Source organism: Cydia amplana, chromosome 2, assembly GCF_948474715.1.
Source record: "Cydia amplana chromosome 2, ilCydAmpl1.1, whole genome shotgun sequence".
Classification (NCBI taxonomy): domain Eukaryota; kingdom Metazoa; phylum Arthropoda; class Insecta; order Lepidoptera; family Tortricidae; genus Cydia; species Cydia amplana.
Window position 1 is genome coordinate 22006259 of NC_086070.1, and position 20318 is coordinate 22026576.

Below are 20318 nucleotides of genomic sequence, written 5' to 3' on the forward strand. Positions count from 1 at the left end.
TAGGTATAGGTAGTATAAGTAGGTACATTTTCGAACACAACTTACGATGTTGATGAAATACAATCCTTAGGTACAGCTCCTTAGATACCTACAATAACGAAAAACAAACTAGCAAGATCTGAAAAATTCATTTATCCCTCAGACGAAATTAAGATGAAACGTCTAGCAAAAATTTAAAAATTCATAAAATATTGAAGTTAAAAAAGAAGGCGAAACTTGAGTAGGTAAAATTAGGCCGAAGATGAAAGAAGATAATCGAGATATGAAATCGGATTTACTTTGGCAGAACATAATATTTGATCAGAACTGGGAAATCTAATTTATCGCAGGCTAAATTTGTGTTGCTAGAAATCTGACATACCTAAGTGATATGCAGTCCTGAATAAATGTATAAATTTAGGTCTGATTTTGGGTCTAAACTGATCGGACGACGGTCTTGGACGATTGTCTGCATCCACAACAAACGACATCGCACGTTGACGCTCTTGCTATGCAATATAGGTGCTTTTTAATAACAAGACGTTTGCACTGTAGATTAGACGGGAAGCGCCGAGAAATTCCAACAAGTCCGGATTTTGTGTTCAACTGATTTCATCGGCCGTCATTGGGCGTCATCAGATAATGATGATTATATCGCAGTGGATGCGCACTCACGATCAACCCACCGGCCCAGGTTAGCTAACCATTTTAAGTAATTATTTGGCTGGACGCGCACCGTTACAATTTCAGAATCTGAATTCAGAATTCAGTTACTCCAAAGTTCGAATATTGCATACAATAGTTTAAATCCTAACCTTATTCCCAATACATACATCACCTACTTGTCACATGAACGGCACGTGGAATAGAACCAAAGTAATATCTCTATTCAGTTCACAAATCGAGTTATGCAAACTAAGACGTGTGCACATGCAAGTCCGCCGTGACAACCGATTGGGTGAGATTGTACGGCCATTTCAATTGAACTTTTTGGTCTATTGAAAACAGGAATGTAAGTTTAATATGATAACTTCGATTTAACATAGGAATTTAAGTTCGCTAAGTGCTATAGAGGTAAACCTCTTCTAAAATCGCGGAAACCATCGGACTGTAGCTACTTTAACTGGTTACTGGGTGACTTCCATGTACCTTTTGGGATGACACTGATGAGTGATGACAGTAGCTATTGTTTAGTTGAGTAAAAACCAGAAAAAAATAAAGCAACTTGTTAGACTCCGCATATCGTAGTGATTATGAATGTAAATTAAGTAAATGTTAATAAAGTAAATTTAGAAGTCGATAGAGTGAGATAGAATGAAGTGAACGAAGGGAATAGCGTTAACTACAACAATGATGAGGCACGCCATGCCATGCCAGACGTGCGGCGTTGTATGGAGGTTGTCAGTCTTCACAATTCACTAGCTTCTGCTTTAAACCTAAAGGCCAAGCCACACCGGATGCGTGTGCGTGACGTGCACGTACACGTACGCGTCCCGCTGCGTTGTAGAATACGAAAACACATAAGAGAGGACACACCGCTTGCGTGACGTGTGCGTGACGTGCGCGTACGCGTGACTTGCACGCAACGCAGCTCCGACGAGACAAACCGGCTGCGTACTGCGTGCACGCGTCCACGCAGCGGAGCGGCAACGTCGCTTCGTTGCGTGCAGTGATGACGTTGTGTTTAACTGCGATCCCTATGAGAGGGCGAACCGAGCAGGTTCGGACACGCACAGCTCGGTGCTGCATAGGTGCTGTGCGTGTACACGCGCAGCTCGCTTGTATTTATTTACAACTCGGTCGGTGCGCGTGCTGGTTTTTAATATGGATTCAGTGATAAAAGAAAAACTAATTAAAATCTTTCGTCAATACGAATGTATATTTACAACATAGCACAAAGATTACAAAATAATACGTCTTATATAAATAATTTGGCCTGTGGGAACAAATCGATGTTAGATATTAACCAGGCATGTTATATGTGTAATAATTGCAATGGCGGCAGTAGGTGAGCTGTTTCCATTTGCATCGGGAGTCACAGGATGTAGGTACTGTCGCAGGAGTATTTTATTTTACTGCACGCATGACTGAGCTGCAGCGTGCACCTGCGTGGCGTGTGCAGCACACTGCGTGGCGTGCACTGCGTGACGTGCGCGTCACCCGGTGTGACAGGGGTGCTGCGCACGTCACGCAGCGCACGCCACGCAGTGTGCTGCACACGCAGCCGGTGTGGCTCGGCCTTAACAACGGCGTGAGTGGTCTCTTGCAGCCAAAATATTTTCTTGTAGCACAGTATTTTCGTATGGCATGAAACGTGGTGAAATAGTTTTTAATCAAAATCAGTTTATCACTCTCCGCTCCCAGTTACAACTTGTACCCTCCAAATGCTAGCTCATTTTCCACAACCCTTTGAGTCGGACTGTGCAAATGAGGCACCAATGATCGCCTCCGCAATAGCATCGAGAATGGAACCTTGATATCTGATGAATAAAGTTACATTTAGAGGAATGAAAGAAAAGCGATGGAAAAAAGCAAGACTTTTTCATGATAGCTTTGATATTTTTGTCGATTAAGTGTCGGATATCTCAATGTTACGGTCCCTTCACTTTTTTTTATATTTTGAATGTTGATCAGTCAGCATCAAATAATTCGGAGCAGTATCCGGGAAGTATTCGAACACATTTAAGTTACTTCTGTTGTTACAAAATTCGAGTAGGTATCTAATGCTAATGCTGACTAGACATTCTGTTACAATAAGGAAATTTTAACGGAATGAAAAAATAATCGTGATTTGTGTCATTTCTGCTATTTTTTCTGATTATCGGTAGTATCCTAGTATCCTGAGAACAATCCTCTCGTAGCATCGAAATTAGGCGATTACCATTTTGTACTTTAGTACAGCTATTGTTGTAACTCGTTTCGATTGCTACGTCTTAATGCAACTCCAAATCAGACACTTACAAGACAACACCTCTCAACGCTAAAGCAGGGATCATATAAAAAACCTACATATACGATTTCATATAACGTCTCCACCCACATAAGCTTAATTAAGCCTGAACCTTTACGGGGTTTTATAGCCGCTAACCCTTCAGCGCTTACGGCCCCTCAGACGCTATTTAAGGGCGCTTTGGATACTCGTGTTATACGGGGTGCTTCATGTAACAGGAGCAATAAATTAAACTAAAGGCTGTACTCCTCAAACTGACCAACATTTGTTCAGCAACTTTTAAAAATTATGAATTCTTTAGACTTCCTTGTTTTCATACAAAATAAATATTGCCTTCAATGTACGCTGACATCAGTGTGTTTGACGTTGCTTGTCACGCTTTAAACATAACAAAATTTGCAATACATTGCGTCTTAGAATAAAACTTAAAGTGTAATAAAAATCAAAATATGAGTTATTTTCAAAAGTTGCTGAACAAATGTTGGTCAGTTTGAGGAGTACAACCTACAGTTTAATTTATTGCTCCTGTTACAGGAAGCACCCTGTATACGCATGTGATACGTGTAATGAGGAACCATTTGGTGGATTACGATTAGAATAGCGTTTAGTGGTTTTATGGCCGTTCTTAGTTAAAAGAAAAAAAAAACAACGGGTTGCACTCCGGGAATGCCGACAGAAGTGAAAACTCAATGACTAGTCCAAAATGTCTGCAGCACTATGTATAATTGACCCATCCTCCTTTCTCTTGAAAAACTTTAGTTCCGAAATTGCTGGCCAGTGAGCTTGTTTAAAATTCGAAATTCAAATTCGTAGCGTTTGTTAAAAATTCGAATAGAAATTGTAAAGTTACCTTGCAGACCTCGCATCTAAATATATTCGGTCATGATATTTTGAGTTTTATTCACCAGTACTAGAGTTCACTTCTATTAGCGATTTCATCAAGATGTAGCTTTATTGAATTATATTTGAGTGATATAAATTGATATTGATATTTATTGAAAGTTAGAATGTAACTGTGAGATCCTCGTATTTCAGCCCGTACACGATTAGAACCTTTTTCATGTAATGTCATTGAGTTGGCATTTAAAGCAGTAAAGAAAGAGTGGCCATCTAAACCTTACGGTGCTTACGGTGACGTGATCGCCTTACGCTGTCTCGAGTTTATCATTTTTTCCCCACCTCAAAAAGTGCCCAGCGCCGCTAAAGAAGTTTTCACTTAAAAAAAACCATTTTCAATTAATTTTTCATACCTATACAGACAAGAAAACACGTAGGTAGGTTACTGGTGAGTGGTGATATGTATGACTTAATTTAAGTGACTTAAAAATTAAAAACCGATATTTCATAAATATTCATCAATTTTTTTAGAAGAAACAAGAAATTTGATTTTGAAAACGTAGTTTTTTGCAATAATTTTAGTTGTTAAAACCATTCAGTACTGCGAGTGCTACGCGCTACGAGCGTAACCGATAAGATGTGAAAACCCGTATGTAGCTTTAAAGGACTACGAATAGAGCGGTCGCACGGTGGATTGCTGGCATTTTTTTCTAATTCCTGTTTCAAACCGCTTCTTCTATTACAAAATCACTAAAGATATTAGCATAACTTTCACGATTACGAATCCATCACCCTTTACTGAAAATCTCATCTAAATCGCTACATCCGATTTGGAGATAATTGTGTATATCGTACCTACACACAAATCATATGTCTTCCTACACGCATGACTGTCTCCGTCTCCATCATAAGTAGGAATTAACGTCGATTAAAACCAAGTCCAACCTGATTCGGTACTCATGTTTAAGGCTTCGCGCTAAATTAACACATCTTTATGGCTTTTATAGCCCTTAAACCCTTGACACCCTGGACTTACCCTTCTCAACAGTTTATTTTAATATACCGTAAAATGGTCCTGCTTTGCTTCAATATTTTCTCTAAAATAAGGAAATTATGAATATTTTTAAACTGTTTATTATTAAATAAACTCAAGAGCCTACGTGACCATAATATGGTGTGGTGTGATGTGGTGTGGTGGGGTGGTGGTGTGTAAGTGTAACCTGCAGAAACTTGCATGTAAGTATAGTACTTACATGCAAGTTTCTGCAGGTACTGTGATCAATTGATTTTCGGTCTAGATTTCGCATTTCGCCTAGATTGAAAATAAAACTAATAAGTAGATAAATAAATAGTTGTACGCTTTTGCTGTCAAAACTATCTAAACTCATCGCTTTCAGATAAAGAACTTCCGTTCAAAGTTGCCCGTTAAAGTTAAAGTTAAGACGAAACAGGAGCTGAGATTTAAATATTTTAGGTAAATATACCCGTCTCGCTAACGGAAGCGGTTCCTAAAACTAGTGCGATAAGGACAAGACGAAAAATCCTGCGTAAAAATCTCAAAAATCGAGGTTTCGTACTCGACTGTTTCCTCCTCCAAAACTTAACCAATCGTAACCAAATTTGGAAATCTAAATGATTATGAAATTATCTGTGTCGGACCGTTTTGCTTTTTTGGCTAATTGATATCTGTTTTGAATACCACGCCTCTCATTGCAGCTCAATTAGGCCATTTTGACCATTTTTGAATGGCTCTAGCGTCTTAAAAAACAATAATATCAAAAAAAGCAAAACGGTCCGACACAGATATTGACAATATTAATCTATGTTGAAAAAATCATTGCTCTAGCTTCAAAACCCACGGAGGAAACAGTCGAGTACGTTTGTATGCAGAAATGACCACTCCTGTTGCCTCTTAACCCGTCCATGTTATTGATTTCCGTCAGGGTGTAAAATGCCCCGTCAAATGACGAGAACAGGCGCCAAAGTTGAACGCGGTAACCTGCCGAGTTGCTGAATTCCGGATGAGTTGTTGGCAGTTTGGACCCCGTCAAAGTTTTTTGGGTACTCCCGTACTGAATCTGATAAATCGGAATAAGCTAAATCCGCCAAATGTGAAACGGAAGCCAATGATAAAGGACCTTGAGAAGTACCGATTTAATCCAAGGATATAAAAACTTTTTTTATCAAGTACATACGTCTGCAAGCGGTACTACATTTTTTTCTTTTATGCGCCCAATGATTTATAACTAAGATAGGTTATAGGCGTTCTAAAATTGAAGCGCTTACCTTGTGACAAATTGTACAAATTGCCTTTAGTCGCGGCTGGACAAGCGAGAAATATGCACGTGCTAACGAGCTCCCGCACACCGAAAGAGAAAGAGACGAGCTTATGTTTAACAACGAGTGTGACAAAAATGTATGGAATGAGAAAATTAATTTCGTTTGTTTTTAAAAGCAATGAAACGAAAGAAATGAAATTTTCTCAAACATGCAATGAAATGTCGTCGCTACGGGCGTTATAATAATAAGGATTGCTAATAAATTCTAATATATTAAATTTTCAGTTTTGTACAATGAGATTATTATCAAACCAATATCATATTTCGAAAATCCTCCTAAGTCTTCAAGAGTTTTGCGCCTGCTGTTTACTTTTCATTAAGGCCGAAATTAATATTCTGGCTAATAAATTTCGTCTGGCACTCGATAAAGGTTTTCATCGATTAATATATACATAAATTAGACAATATCACTCGAGAGTTACGTAATCTTCTTAACTTTTACCCATCCCCATCAAAACGCAAAATTGGAGTGTGGTATCAATATAAATAGGTAGTATACCTATATCAGTAAGGGCCACTTGCACCATTCCACTAACCCGGGGTTAACCGGTTAAACTTGGAGTTACCATGGCTACCTTTACAATTTGACGCTGGGTTAACGGTTTAACCGGTTAACCCCGGGTTAGTGGGATGGTCCAAGTGGCACTAATAGTATTTAGCAAGCATTTCCTACACGATATGATACATTACAACACTTCATAAGAAATGTAAAGGCAAACTTATCACTTTCAGCTAACAATAGAGTAGTTAACTGAGTAGAAAAATGCAGGAATTAGACAAACTCATAATGTACAATATGTGTACCCTAATAATGTAATGTTCTTTACATATAGTGTATGCGCTATTACCTACATCTAAACTGTAATATTTTAATTTTTAATATTAATTAAGTTATTTCTAACCGCTGATATTACCCCAAAGAACTTGATGCTTACAATAAACAATTTCAACTTTGCATACTGAAATAGTTGACCAACAAAATATGATTCGGAAACCCTCAAACAGTTTTGAGTTTGAAACTTTAGCTACCCCGCATAGTATGAGTGCCCTATCGAGTCTTCTATTATTTTGGTTGATATTCCTAGCCGCAGGCCTTTTCACTTTAAACTAACAACTCAATTTTAGCTTAATGACTTTTTAAGTGCTTGTTTTAGGTTTCTCTAGGTAAACTATGAATTCTGATATTTCATTTATAGTGTGTTTTTGCTGTGTGTTTTTTTGATAGCATAGCATAGCAAGCAAAATGTATTTTATTGACGTTTGTGACATGACTTAACTTTTATAAATTTAGGTTCCGTAATATGTTCTGAAAATAGTGGATCTTAATAAAGTTTAGAAAGCAAGCACTTACACCAATTATGAAATATTATGTAACTGCAAATCAAAATAAAACCTGTCTGTACTAATATTTTAGAATATATTTTATCCGATACTTATCCGCGTCCATAAAAGCCGATTCCCACCGGCTTGCCTGTTTTTGGACGTTAAGCAGAGTTGTAAAGGAAATATGTAAGCCAAATTAGCCCCGACTTGCCTATGGATATGTTTGACGCGCCGCCACTGATAGCTATATTATTAAATTGCTTACTGTTGAATAGGCGTTATTGAAAATGCAAAAGATCTCGGTTACGACACCCTTCAAATTAATTATTTAAGCACAATACCCCCGCAAATTGCTTTTACTTATAACACCGCCCGCGTCTTCGGTTCTCAAAGTGTGATCCACGTCCCCCAGGGTGCCCATCTCATCTATGAAAAGGATTCGTTTTGTTTCCATTATATAAAATTTAAAAATACTGATATAAAATATATCAGTTCATTCTGATTCTAAACCAGATTATGAAAGATCTTTGATGTACCTACACAGTCAGCAGCAGAAGTTGCTAAGCAGTGTTCAGAATTAAGTACCTTGTGCTCTTATTCTCTTAACAATAAAGTCGCGTCAAGATCATTTTGAACACCTTGCCCGCTTAGGGACTTCTGCTGCTGACTGTATTACGAGTGTCACGTCCTTTTAAGTAGGCTGCGCAACTCTGAGAACCGTATCCTTGCCATGAAGATGCCTAGTGAGGATTTGCAGAGTCCAATATGTAGGTTTTGGCTGTCTCTGCATCAAGATGCGAACCGAAAGTAGTTTCATTTTATTTTAAATTGTATTTAAAAAAAATGGGTGCTTCCCTGATACAAGATCATTTTATTTTTATATTTTTTATTACGTAGGTAACGCTTTACAGAAAACCGCAGAAACTGTCTTAGTAACGGATAAGTACGTACATGTATGGATTGTATGGTGTGGCCTCATCATCGAAATCGAAATTTTGCTTTTTGAGAAGTCTGATATCTGGGATTAGTCCTTAAAGAAATAATACGAGAAATACAGCTCAGTTCAGATCCGTTCATTGATTTACAGGTAACATAAGGTTGACTGGTTGAGAATGCCTTATGGCATTAAGTCCGCCTTTTGTACTATAAGGTTTTTCTTTTGATAAATAACATAATGAAAGGTAAGACGGTGAAAAATTCTTCACAAAAATTTACGCTTAGTTATTTAGTTAAATACACTGCATTAAAGCCATTAAACGCTGGAGTCATGCCAAATTCAGTCATATTGTTAATATACATATGTATAGTGACAAAATCAACAATGCCATGAGAGTGCCTAATCGGCTTACATTTCACTAAAACGAAATAAATTTAATATCCCTGCATGCAGCACTGCACGTAAATGGCATGCAATTTCAGCCCATAAACCTGTCCATCACACCGGCACGGTAAATAACAAAAACTCATTAAATTATGCAAAAGCCTTAAATCCGACGTTTCCTGGCCGGGCATAAAGAATTACCTCATTGTTTTAAAACACTCGAATAACACCCGAAATGTGCTGTTGAATTTAATCGTGGCGAATGAGAAATGAGGCCGGGGAGTGAGGCTACAGTTTTGTTTGTGCTTTCAGGCTTTTAATGACCCTATTAGGTACCTGTTTGTCTGCCCGTCGTTATGGTTATGATGGCCTCGTTTTAATTATTTATCAGTGTGAATACCCAAATAGTTAGTTTTGATAAGTGTAAGTATTTGGGTAATAGAAATACGCATGACTTATCTACAGCGAATCTCCGGGTTCGGGCCGAGGCTTCTGACTCTTCTACCTTTTCTATGACGGGTGATCGGTGATCGTATAATTTTTTTAAAGTGAAAAATAGGTTTATTTCTGTAAACGTCCTAACATAAGGTTTTCAATTTGATTCTACCATCTAAAAGGTGCAAAAACACCACTTTTTCACTAACATTTATGAAGCTGATTGAATTTTTATTTTGCCCCAACAAAACTGCCTATAAAATACCCCGCAATAAATCGCTAACGAGCTGAAAATTCCTCAAAGGAAAAGTTTACTGTGTTGCATACAGAAGGACGTAACTGCATTTGCTTTTATAACGTCCCTCGCCTGTCTTAGAATCCTCGTTTCGGAATATACTCGTGGAAGACGCTCCAAATTAGTTACTTTGTAGCTATATTATTGTATTTTTCTTGTAACTTTTGTTCTCAGAAAAAGTGTTTGTTAGGAAAAAGATACGATAATATAAAATGTAGGCATTTATTCTGAAACAATGATGACCTGTTTCTCTTTTGACGAGGTTATATTAGATTTGCCTTGGTCAAATGAATTTTAGGCGGAAAAAATTGTATGCTTCAGCTTTTTGAAATTTATTAAATTACCGCCCGAATCACTTGCGACTAAAATCCTCTAAAGTAGGTACAGAGTATAAAAGTGCTTCTTATCTGCACTGTACTCGTAAGACGGTGAGTAAAGAACTGGGACTTGGCAACCCAATGCTAGAACAAGCTTCAGTACGACAAGAAAGAGAATGTAAACAAACTATAGATGGTCAACCAAATCTTGTCAGTAGAAAAAGGCGCGAAATTCAAAATTTCTATGGGACGATATCCCTTCGCGCCTACACTTTTCAAATTTGCCGCCTTTTTCTACTGTCAAGATCTGCTTGACCAAGTACAGAAGCTTTACTGAGTTACATTTACTTTAGGAGTATACGATAGCCAGCGAAGTTGGTCGACGAAGCTGGTTGTCACTGCGAGAGTTCACCACGACTCTCATAAGGAAGCTGTTATTTATTTTAGTGGCGTAGTTGTCCAAGTGGGGTTCTTCAAAAAAGGAGTGTTTCAAAGGGTCGCCAACGTGCATGTAACACCCCTGGAGTTGCAGGCGTCCATAGGCTACGGTAACCGCTTACCATCAGGCGGGCCGTTTGCTTGTTTGCCACCGAAGTGGTATTGAAAAAAAGTATCAATATCACTAATTGTAAGTATATCTTACCTTAGACCGGCCGCGCACCCGCTTGCCGTTGTTCAGCCGCAGCCAAGCGTCCCAGCGGTGGCGGTACACGGAGATCACGTTCCAATGGCCGAGGCGGACTGGCTCCGGAGACCGCAGCACGCCGGCGCCGCTGCCGCAGTCGAACCTGGACGACAACATTTACTAATCACCATACAGTCTATTAAGGGGCCCACTGATTAACAGTCCGCCGGACGGTATCGGCCTGTCAGTTGTTCGGAACTGTCAACTTTTTGTTCTAACCGACAGACCGATACCGTCCGGCGGACTGTTAATCAGTGGGCCCCTTTAGGATTCTTCTTGAGCGTCAAGATGACGGAGACCTCAATTTTGACGAAATAATGGAACATGTTGTACCGTTCTATCGGTTTAGGTACCTTAGTGTATCTTTTATAGAAATCTATATACAGCGAGCTGCAAGCGCACTTTATGAATGGAATACATTTATAAAGGGGGTAAGTATGCACATTTGCAGCTGGGTGTACCTCTCTCTAACAATAGCTACTTATTTAAAAAAAGGGTTCATCTGCGAACCTGAAAAAAGTAACACTTTCATTGTTTCCGAAATAAGAAGCCAAAAGCGAGAAATACTCTGTTAAATTTTAAGAATTGTTATGTATTTTATAACACCGCTACGCCGCTACACCCGCTACATCGTAGCTACTACGCGTGTCACAATCACAATTACGACTTTGTCGACTTTCGAACACCCTTCAAAAAGTATTTCTTTCTACGCAGACCAGACATAATCGATATTAATTTCCAAAAGTCAGTTGGGAATATTATTTTACAACAAGCAATTTATCATTTATATCAATGTCAAACATATTTTATATTATTTATGTTAAAGTTAATTAAAGCGCAGAGCGTGGCGCTAAAATAATAGACTTTAAAAAGTCTATAAATCAACATTAATTTGTTGAAAAATGAAGAATGATGAATTTGTATTGAGTCAATTTCAGGATCATCTTTTGCCTTTAGGTTTATAATTATAACCTGCACAGGAATGATGATTATGACTTACAAACGTACACAATGGTATTAAAATGAAAATAAACGGGGTAACGTTTTGACACAAGAAATACATTGTCCTATTAGTATGTACGCAGCATAATGTATGGCAAAAACGCAACGTGCATCGTAAGAGACGTCGTACGTACGCAACGTTAAGTTCTGGTTTAATCGTACGTTTATTTTATGTTAAGTAGGTATGTTAGGTTTTGGCTAATCCTGCCAGATTTATTTAGCCTAAATCCGTCAAAGCAAAGTCACCATTAGTCCACGCACAGCGCACGCAGTATCCGGCAAATCCCGACAAAACCAATCATTTAATTGCTCAAAGCCGAAATGAACTGTGATACTGCATCAGACTAATTAAGAGGCACAGTAGTGTTATATCAGTACGTTAACTTAGTACCATGGCGGCGGGTAAACCTTATTGCAAAGAAATAATTTAAGGGCGTCCGCTAGCTAACGCGGTTGCGCGAAGCAGTTGACAAAGTGACTTAAGATGAAGTTGGGATGCCACTGCAGCTGCATTACTTAGTGTGGAAGAGTGATAGAGAGAGATGGCTACGATACGCTACGGAGAGTTAACGATTGGCACGTTGGCTACGCACCCTGTTACGATAGTTAGTCTGCTCAAAAAAAACTTTGTTACGCCATTCTATTTCAGTAGGGACGTTTAGGAAAACAAACGTGCGAGCGACAGGACAATACGCAAAAAATCTGAATCAGCCAATCGAAACAACCGCAATCCCGCAAAACAAACCATTTACTGTAAAAGCTGGAGTCAATTTGATAATCCCCCGTGCACTAATTAACAGTTACAGCCAGCACGGCTTTGTTCGGCTACCTATCGATTTCGGATCAGCGTGCTGTACGAGCTTTACATTTTATGGTCAAAAATATTAATGGTGGCGTACTGTTATGGTTCTGAAAGGTTTTATGTGGCGATTATAATTAGAACCGAACCAAGATAAATCTTTCGGTGAAATTCTGACTTGTTGCACCAAACACTGCACCAAACTGAACACCGGTGACACCGTTAAAAAGTTTCCAAATAAAGTTTCATTCTATAGAACTTGCTAACTAGGTATGTAAACAAACCGCCATAGTGAAACTGTCAAAAAATATGAATCTACTACTGACTTGTTTACATAGTTAGCAAGTTCCATAGAATGACACTTTAGGTACCTAGTAGCGTGGGCACTCACTCACTCGAGTAAGTGAATGTTATCTGATCTTCCAACCAAAAGAAACTAGGACTTATTTAAACTAGCCGTTTCGCCATTTCCCTTGTTAGATAACATAACAAAGAGGTACCTAGAGACTTTACTATTTGAGCTAGAGTCTGACCAAGATAACTCTGCATGACATTGTGCAATGTCAAAGTGTGGAAATGTCATCATTAATGTCTTTGACATATTATGACGTTTACAGCTTATACGGACTCTACCAGTGAAATAATGGATAGAGTTAGTGCGGAAAGAGAAGAGGCGTGTAATGTATAGGGCCCAATACACTCCACGACTCTTCTCTTTCCACACAGGCTCTACGGAATCCTAAGTAACTAAATCAAAAAGCACTTTTCGGAAAAAAAACAGACCCGTTCTTTAATCTCCTCGGAGCTTACAGCTATTATCCCTTCGGCCAGAGCCAGCAATGAGTAGGAACTTTGATATAAAATCGATAGTTATTATCGGAACAAAGCCTGGCTCGGCATCTATTAATTAGTCTGTTGCTAGTCGGGCTTTGGATTTAAGGGCTAAATTCTAGCCTTCTGATAGTTAATTAAGAGTAAAGTTTTTTCCTTGAAACTTTGCAAAATTACCTAAGTACATAGTCTTGCCAGAGAAAATGATACTTAAGTTATTTATTTTATATATTTATTTTATTCATTATTATTTATTATATCTGGTATAAAATTGTTATAAAATGAAAATAAGGCGATTAGAAGTTTTGTATGTAAAACTTTTACTCGATCTAATTTCTTTGTATTATAATATCTGTAGTTATCTACTGAACTTAAAACAAGAAATCGTTAAGAAAATTTTCAAAACCTAACAAAAAAATAGGTATTGAAATTCATCTCGATCGGCCGAATACGGGGAACACTGGAACACTGCAAGTTGTCATTTCCCTAAGACACAAAGTATTTAACTTAAAAAGCGATTTGAAACGATTGGCTAACTTAATCCCAATTTATTTTCTCTCGCCAGCTCTAGGTTTAAAAATTGCGTGAATATTTCCAGCGCCGTTTTACAGACCATTTGCGGGCATAATTGGATCTGGTTCACTTCAGGCCGCTAAACGAATATAACTGAGTTATTCGCGACGTAGCTAAAAGTCGGTCATTGAGTTTGGTGCAATTTAACATAACATAGGTAGGTAAACTCACAAGTTTGTTGCTAAACTTGTAGTACGTTGTTCTATGTGTAAGCAGGACTCCAGGAAGCTAATTCAAACTTAGTTTTGACATCAAAATGATACCTGAATGATGTATTTTTGTTATCATTCGCCCGTGCGTCTCGCTTGCGCCAGAAGGTATATTTACGGACAATTCAGAGCGAAATGCACGAGCGAAGGATACTAACAGGCCTATTTGAAGGTACTCTGATATCAAAATTACATCTAAATGATGTCATTCGGTTATCTAGCGTCTCACTCATGCCTCATGCCAATACAAGAGCGAAATGCACGATAATCGAACTGAATGACATCATTTACGTGTCATTTCGACTCTATTGAATATGTTCAAATTGGCCTGTGTATGACATAATTTAGATATCATTTTGATGTCAAATGTAAGTACGTTCGAATTGGCCTCCTGGACTAGTAGAAGTTTATGAAAATTTAATCAACTGTGGCTAAACGTTTGGTGTGTACTTATTTGTGCAATCTAACATACTCGTAGGTAAACTCTCGAGTTTGTACTTTGTAGCTGAACGTGCTTTCTACGCTAGTCTATGTGATAGTCCTAGGTGGTAGCCAAGTAAGCAACACTAAGTAGAAGTTAAGGAAAATTCAATTAACTTTGGCCAAATGGGTGGTGTTAAATTGTGTGTGGTTTTCGATCGATGTACAGCAAGTTCAGAGGACTGTCAACTACTAAAAAATGAATACGCCACTTGCCAGGTGCCATGTCTCTATATTAGCGACCAAAACACCACATATTCACTTTTTTTAGATTATTTTACGTGAAAGTATCATGTTGCGATACTTTTTAGGAAAGTGACGCCTAACAATCCTGTTGGTTCCCCGTTGAATGGTAATTTAGAAGACCTTGATGCAATATTACCATTTTTCAACCCTTGAACTTGCATAATTTATCCTGTTCAACGTTAAAGTGCGTCAAAATAATTCAGGGTGCCTAGCCAAGATGCCAATCGTGTCGCACTAATATGGAAGAGTGATAGAGTAGATTACCGTGTCGTTCGCCACGGAGCGAACGATTGGCATGTTGGCTACGCACCCAGATCTGCCAAATGTGCTACGAATTGTTATATTCAATGCTAGCACAGAATAAATAATAGTACTAGGTACAGAAGACTCACTCTCTAACAAAACGCGACTATAATATTACGACAGATATAACCCCTAGGTGGCGCAAGCGCGAGCAGGCGTCCGTTCCGTAGCGGTGCGCAGCAACTACTATGACTAGACATCAAAATTGGTGTGGGCCACATGAACTTCTAGCGACGCGACAAAATCGCGGAGTGAGCCACGCCTGGTGCTAGTTGAACGTACCTGAGCTCGACGTGGCCGTTCCGCAGCACCAGCGCGAGGTAGTCCCCCGACAGATCGTCGTGCTCGCCCGTGATGAGCAGCACGCCGCGCGCGCGCTCGGGCCGCACGCGCAGCCGCACGCGCACGCGCTTGTACGCGCCGCGGAGCGCGCGCAGCGCCACCCACGAGTGGCCTGAGAAGCGCGGGGTTGTGATTCTTGTGTCTAAAACAAGAAAATACATTTATAAGGAGATGAATTTCCATCTCAATGAGGAATTTTCATCGAGTGGTTTAAAGTCAAGTTTCAAGGCTTCATTAGGAAGTCAGAAAAATGGGTAGCCGCATTTAACGCTGCAAAATCATCGCCTTACGAGAGTGACGAGACGGTTGACGGTCTTTCACTCTGGTCAGTTGTTTCAGAAAGAAATGTAAATAAAATACAAACAATTTTTTTCGCAACTGGATTTCCCGAAACTTGACCTACTTACTACTTCCAAATGTTTACTACTTCTTGCTGAATAAGTGAATATGCAACAGACCATGCTCAATAGTGCACGTAATTAATTTATACCTAATAAAACAAAATTCGAAAATATTTTTCCATGAGTAGTTTTTCAGTGATACAGTTCTTGTGATCAGTTCAGATAAAAACATTATTCCAGTACACAATTATTGTGATAGTTCAATTTACAAGTAAATCAGTCTCGCCTGGCAATCCCAAATTCAGTTATCTCAACTGAAATCCAAAGGGTGACAATTGTACATTATATTTTCAGATTTAATATTGCATTAAAGTGCACTTAGCGACAAATCGAGTGACACGCCCTTTGATGGCGATAACACAATCCAGCACGTTAAGTGGAACGATTGGGGAGGACGCTTCATTATGGGAAGGAGTGCTTATGCCGTGAATGTACAGTCGGCAGAGTAAAGCACTTGAGTATGGTGGAGGACTTTAACACATTCTACTGACGGACTGATTCGAACATTAAGATATTACGTCAAAAAGCTAAAAATACGATATGGATCGGATATGTCAATGTCAAAAGTGACGTTTCTTCAAACAATAACGTATACTGCTTGCTCCAATTTGCAAAATGCGATTTTGCTCACTGTTTTTAAGTATAGCAAACCCTTGTTCGAGCTGCTGAGGTGAAAAATAATATGGAAGTATTTTTTGTGCTCCTCTAGTATGAGTAAAACCTATCTATGGTTATATAATATCATTGTACCTAGTACTATTATTTATTCTGTGCTCATAGCCTGTAACCTTTGCTGACTGTACAGCTGTGCCTACACCACGCGTCACTTGAGACGCATGACTCCTGCTCTGTCACGCTCGCACCCCGAGGGTGCGAATGCGAGGGTGCTGAAAAAGTTACGCGTTGCGAATCGAAATACTTTGCGTAAATTAATCGAGCTCCGTAGATATATCTGCTGGGAAGCAATCCACTTGACATCCGGTAATCTTGTTTTAAAACGTGTATAGTTATACCAAGATAAGTCTGCAACGATTTTGATTGGTTTAAAATAACTTGCACTGGGTATATATGCTATCAAAATCGTTGTAGACTTGTCTTGGTCTTAAGGGGCCCACTGATTAACAGTCAGCCGGACGGTATCGGCCTGTCAGTTGTTCGAAACTGTCAAATTTTTGTTCTAACTGACAGGCCGATACCGTCCAGCGGACTGTTAATCAGTGGGCCCCTTAACTCTAGCTGACTTTTCGAAAAATTTCCTCTCCAACTTTTGGCGACAATTTTGAAATTATAAAATATTTTACTACTCTACGAAACAATTTTGTATGGAGATAAATACTAAATAGCCTAAATTATTTGTTCGTTTCTGGAGGCGGAATCAATTTTTCTTATATTCATGTCATTATAGGGCATCAATAAGATTGATTGCATTTCACACACTAACCAGCGTGATCAATCGGTAATGTTGTATCAAAACAACATTAAAACCTTATATTTTAAGTAATTAAACGCTTTCGGTGCGCAAGAGTTCTAGGAAAATGCTACGCCGTAGTCCGTAGCATCATTTTCCTGCGACATGCCGGGAACTGCACGTATAATATGCATGACGCAGCATATGTGTCACGGGCAATAAATCGTTTAAAGATGTTGATTGTACATCACGCGTCACTTGAGACGCTTACGGCCTCCTGAATTGTCAACCCGCCCCTATCGTACGAAAATAAGGGTCGCTGAAAATTTATGCGGAGCGAAACAATACCTAAATTAATTGAAGCCAAAAGATATATCGTTTGGGGGGGTAGACACGCGTTATTTGATAGCTGGTGACATCGCAAATCTTGTGAGAAATGGCCTCTGATACAGTTAGGAAACTTGAGTTGACAGATTAAGAAAAAAATTGTTAACTAATTGATTGTAATGGTTTTTAAATTGTGTATTGCTTGACATTTGTATAATTATAATCAATTGTTATTTTCCTACTTGACGATCATAATATAAATTCGTATAGATTAGTGTAAAATAATAAATCTACGCATCAAAATTAAATGCGCCTGTCAACACCTGTAAGGCTGGCTTTCCAATGAGGTGGAGATGAGAGGCAGCGTGCGGGAATCAACCAATAGCATTGGTTAAAACGAATTCACATCTCTTCTCCGCTCCGCTGAATGCTATTGATTAATTACACCGTGCGTCTCCTCTCATCTCTGTTCACTTCCGTAGACTCCGTAGATTTCATGCCGTTACAAAATGACTATTTTCACACCATGCTTTATTATTTTTCTATTTAATCCATTTCTATTCGGAGGTTTAGATTAGACCTCATTTTACCTTTAGAAAGGATGAGGAATGGAATGTGTTATATCAAAACGGATACCCTGTTCCAAGTAGTTGAAGTATATTCGTTTTACTAGTTACTATTGCATTGCATACCATTCTCCATTCATTCTTTACTCACCGTGCCTTTGCAAAGGTAGGTACCTATATTGAGATATTATAGCTCAAAGGAGGACTAGTTAAGTAGATTATCTACAGTAGATAGGTACCTCAGGTATTATGACCGTGCATAGGAAGGTAGGTTAGGAGGTATATTGAGATATAGCTCAAAGGTCCGATAGTTATGTAGATGCCCCAAGTATCCCCTAGACGGATGGCGGGCTGTGGGGCCCGTGAGGTCATTCCCTGAATTACTCACCTGCCCTTCTGATCGGGGGCCGATAACATCCCCGCATTCTTTAGGTGTCGATTAGGGCACTACCCTCTAGCTGCGGCTCTCAAACTTGATTTAATACAATACAAGTACTCTGCACACCTCAATAATTACTTAATCGGAAGAGATCGCTTTTTAGCTATAAGACCGCCTGTTGTTACCTAGTTCTATATTTCGTTAAAATTTCTTTGTAGTTTTACTTGTATGTAAAATGTATGTTATTGGTGCAATAAAGACTATTTGCAGTAAATAAGAATAGGCCGACTAATCGGCCTTTTTTGCCGACTAATCGCCGACTAAAAATGTGGCCGGATAGTCGACTTTCCCGACTAGTCGGCGACTAGTCGGTACATCCCTATTAGGAATGTTAAAACGTGATTTTGATTTTGTCGCATTGCGTATATCCTGTCTTTATTCGATAACTAATTGATTTTGACAGTCAGTCTATAAACATGCAACATATTTAATTTCGTAATATAATTTCTCCTAACATACTTACCTAAGTTTCGCCTAGAAAAATAAAAGGTTTTCCTGCAATCGGTTTTGGTAAATCGAACTTTGAGAACCACCGCCATCATTTTATCGTGGATCTAAGATCGAGAGAAGTTTATAATTCGCCTTATGCCAGAGTTGGGTGTTGGGATGACTTGCATCTTCGATTTGCATATTATTACATTCCTCCTTAGGAATTTTCGAAATAAATAAATATAAATCACACAAAATCTTTAGCATTAACGTAATGGACCCTATAATGGACGTGGAACCGGTAATGGGACATAAAACCACAAATCCTCTAAAATAAGTATGTAAAAGTAGTTTATAAACACTGGCAATATTTTACCATAAATAAGAGTCATAGAGCTGTTTAAGTTTGACTTTTTATTAATTTCGGTTAATTTTTAAGAAATTGGCGCCAACCCAAAAGTTGTCGTGTCACTGGAAAAAATAACCAGTAAGAATTCTTAACAACTTCGCTAAGAGAGGTGAGTTCATATATTAAATTGTAATGAATTATTACTTGGTGTAAACTAGAATGTGTTTTGTTAATTGCATTTACCATGAGATAAGGTATACAACACATTATGTTGTGACTCTAGAGATGTATAAAAAATAGTAGTATTTTGCCCAATCCCATTATAGGAGCTGTAAAACTGCATACCTATAGGAGGTATTTTTTTGAGGTATTTGATCCTCAATAGGAATGGGATCGATTGGCATCAAAAAAAAAGTTTGTCAAAAATTACCTTTTCCTCGCACCCTGTATGTTTTTTCCAAAATCTGTAAAAGCCAATCTTCATTAATTTGAAATCGAGGGAAGGTCTTCTAAGACCGTTTTCTCGTAGCAGCACGGGATCTGGTAGCTGCCCTCACTGACCCAAAAAGAAAATCCATCCTGTATTAGTTAGTGTGGTTCAAATCTTGGAAATGGCATTTGAGCCACTTTCGGATTTCCGATTGAGTTGAAATTTTGGATACGTATGCAAATCGGATGACAATGCAATATCTTATACTGATAGGGTATGCCCATTATAGGGAGCCCATTGCTGGATCCACGTCCATTACCGGGGTTCCATTACTGGAGCTTTGGTGTCCATGACTGGAGAAAAAAACCATACTTTTAATTTATTAATTATGTGGAAACTAACTGCAGTATCTTTGATACAACACGCCTGAAACATGAAAGAAGGATAGGATATTCATCTTTTAACAAGCTAAGCGGTAGAACTTTTACATGTATCAGGGAAATATCACAAATACTCAAAATTTCCTCTTAAATGTCCCATGACTGGTGCCGTTACTATACGTACCTCCCTTCTATAATTCAACACGAAGCCAAGATGGATCGTAATAAAATGCATTGCAGAGTGCAAAATGAAGTCAAATCACTTTTTAAGGATGATTACCTGACCTGACCTGACCTGTAGGCTGTGCGGAAAGAGAAAAGAC

At 38.7% G+C, this 20318-nt stretch overlaps 1 protein-coding gene across 1 annotated transcript in view; it reads right to left on the minus strand.

Moving 5' to 3' along the window:
- LOC134660818 (pikachurin) overlaps window positions 1-20318 on the minus strand; it is a 90228-nt gene that overhangs the window by 51594 nt on the left and 18316 nt on the right. Inside the window, exons 5-6 of the mRNA XM_063516631.1 lie at window positions 15207-15408; window positions 10440-10584 (exon numbers count right to left, since the gene is read on the minus strand). Coding sequence (XP_063372701.1) covers window positions 10440-10584; window positions 15207-15408 — 347 coding nt within the window. The remainder of the gene's footprint in view (window positions 1-10439; window positions 10585-15206; window positions 15409-20318) is intronic.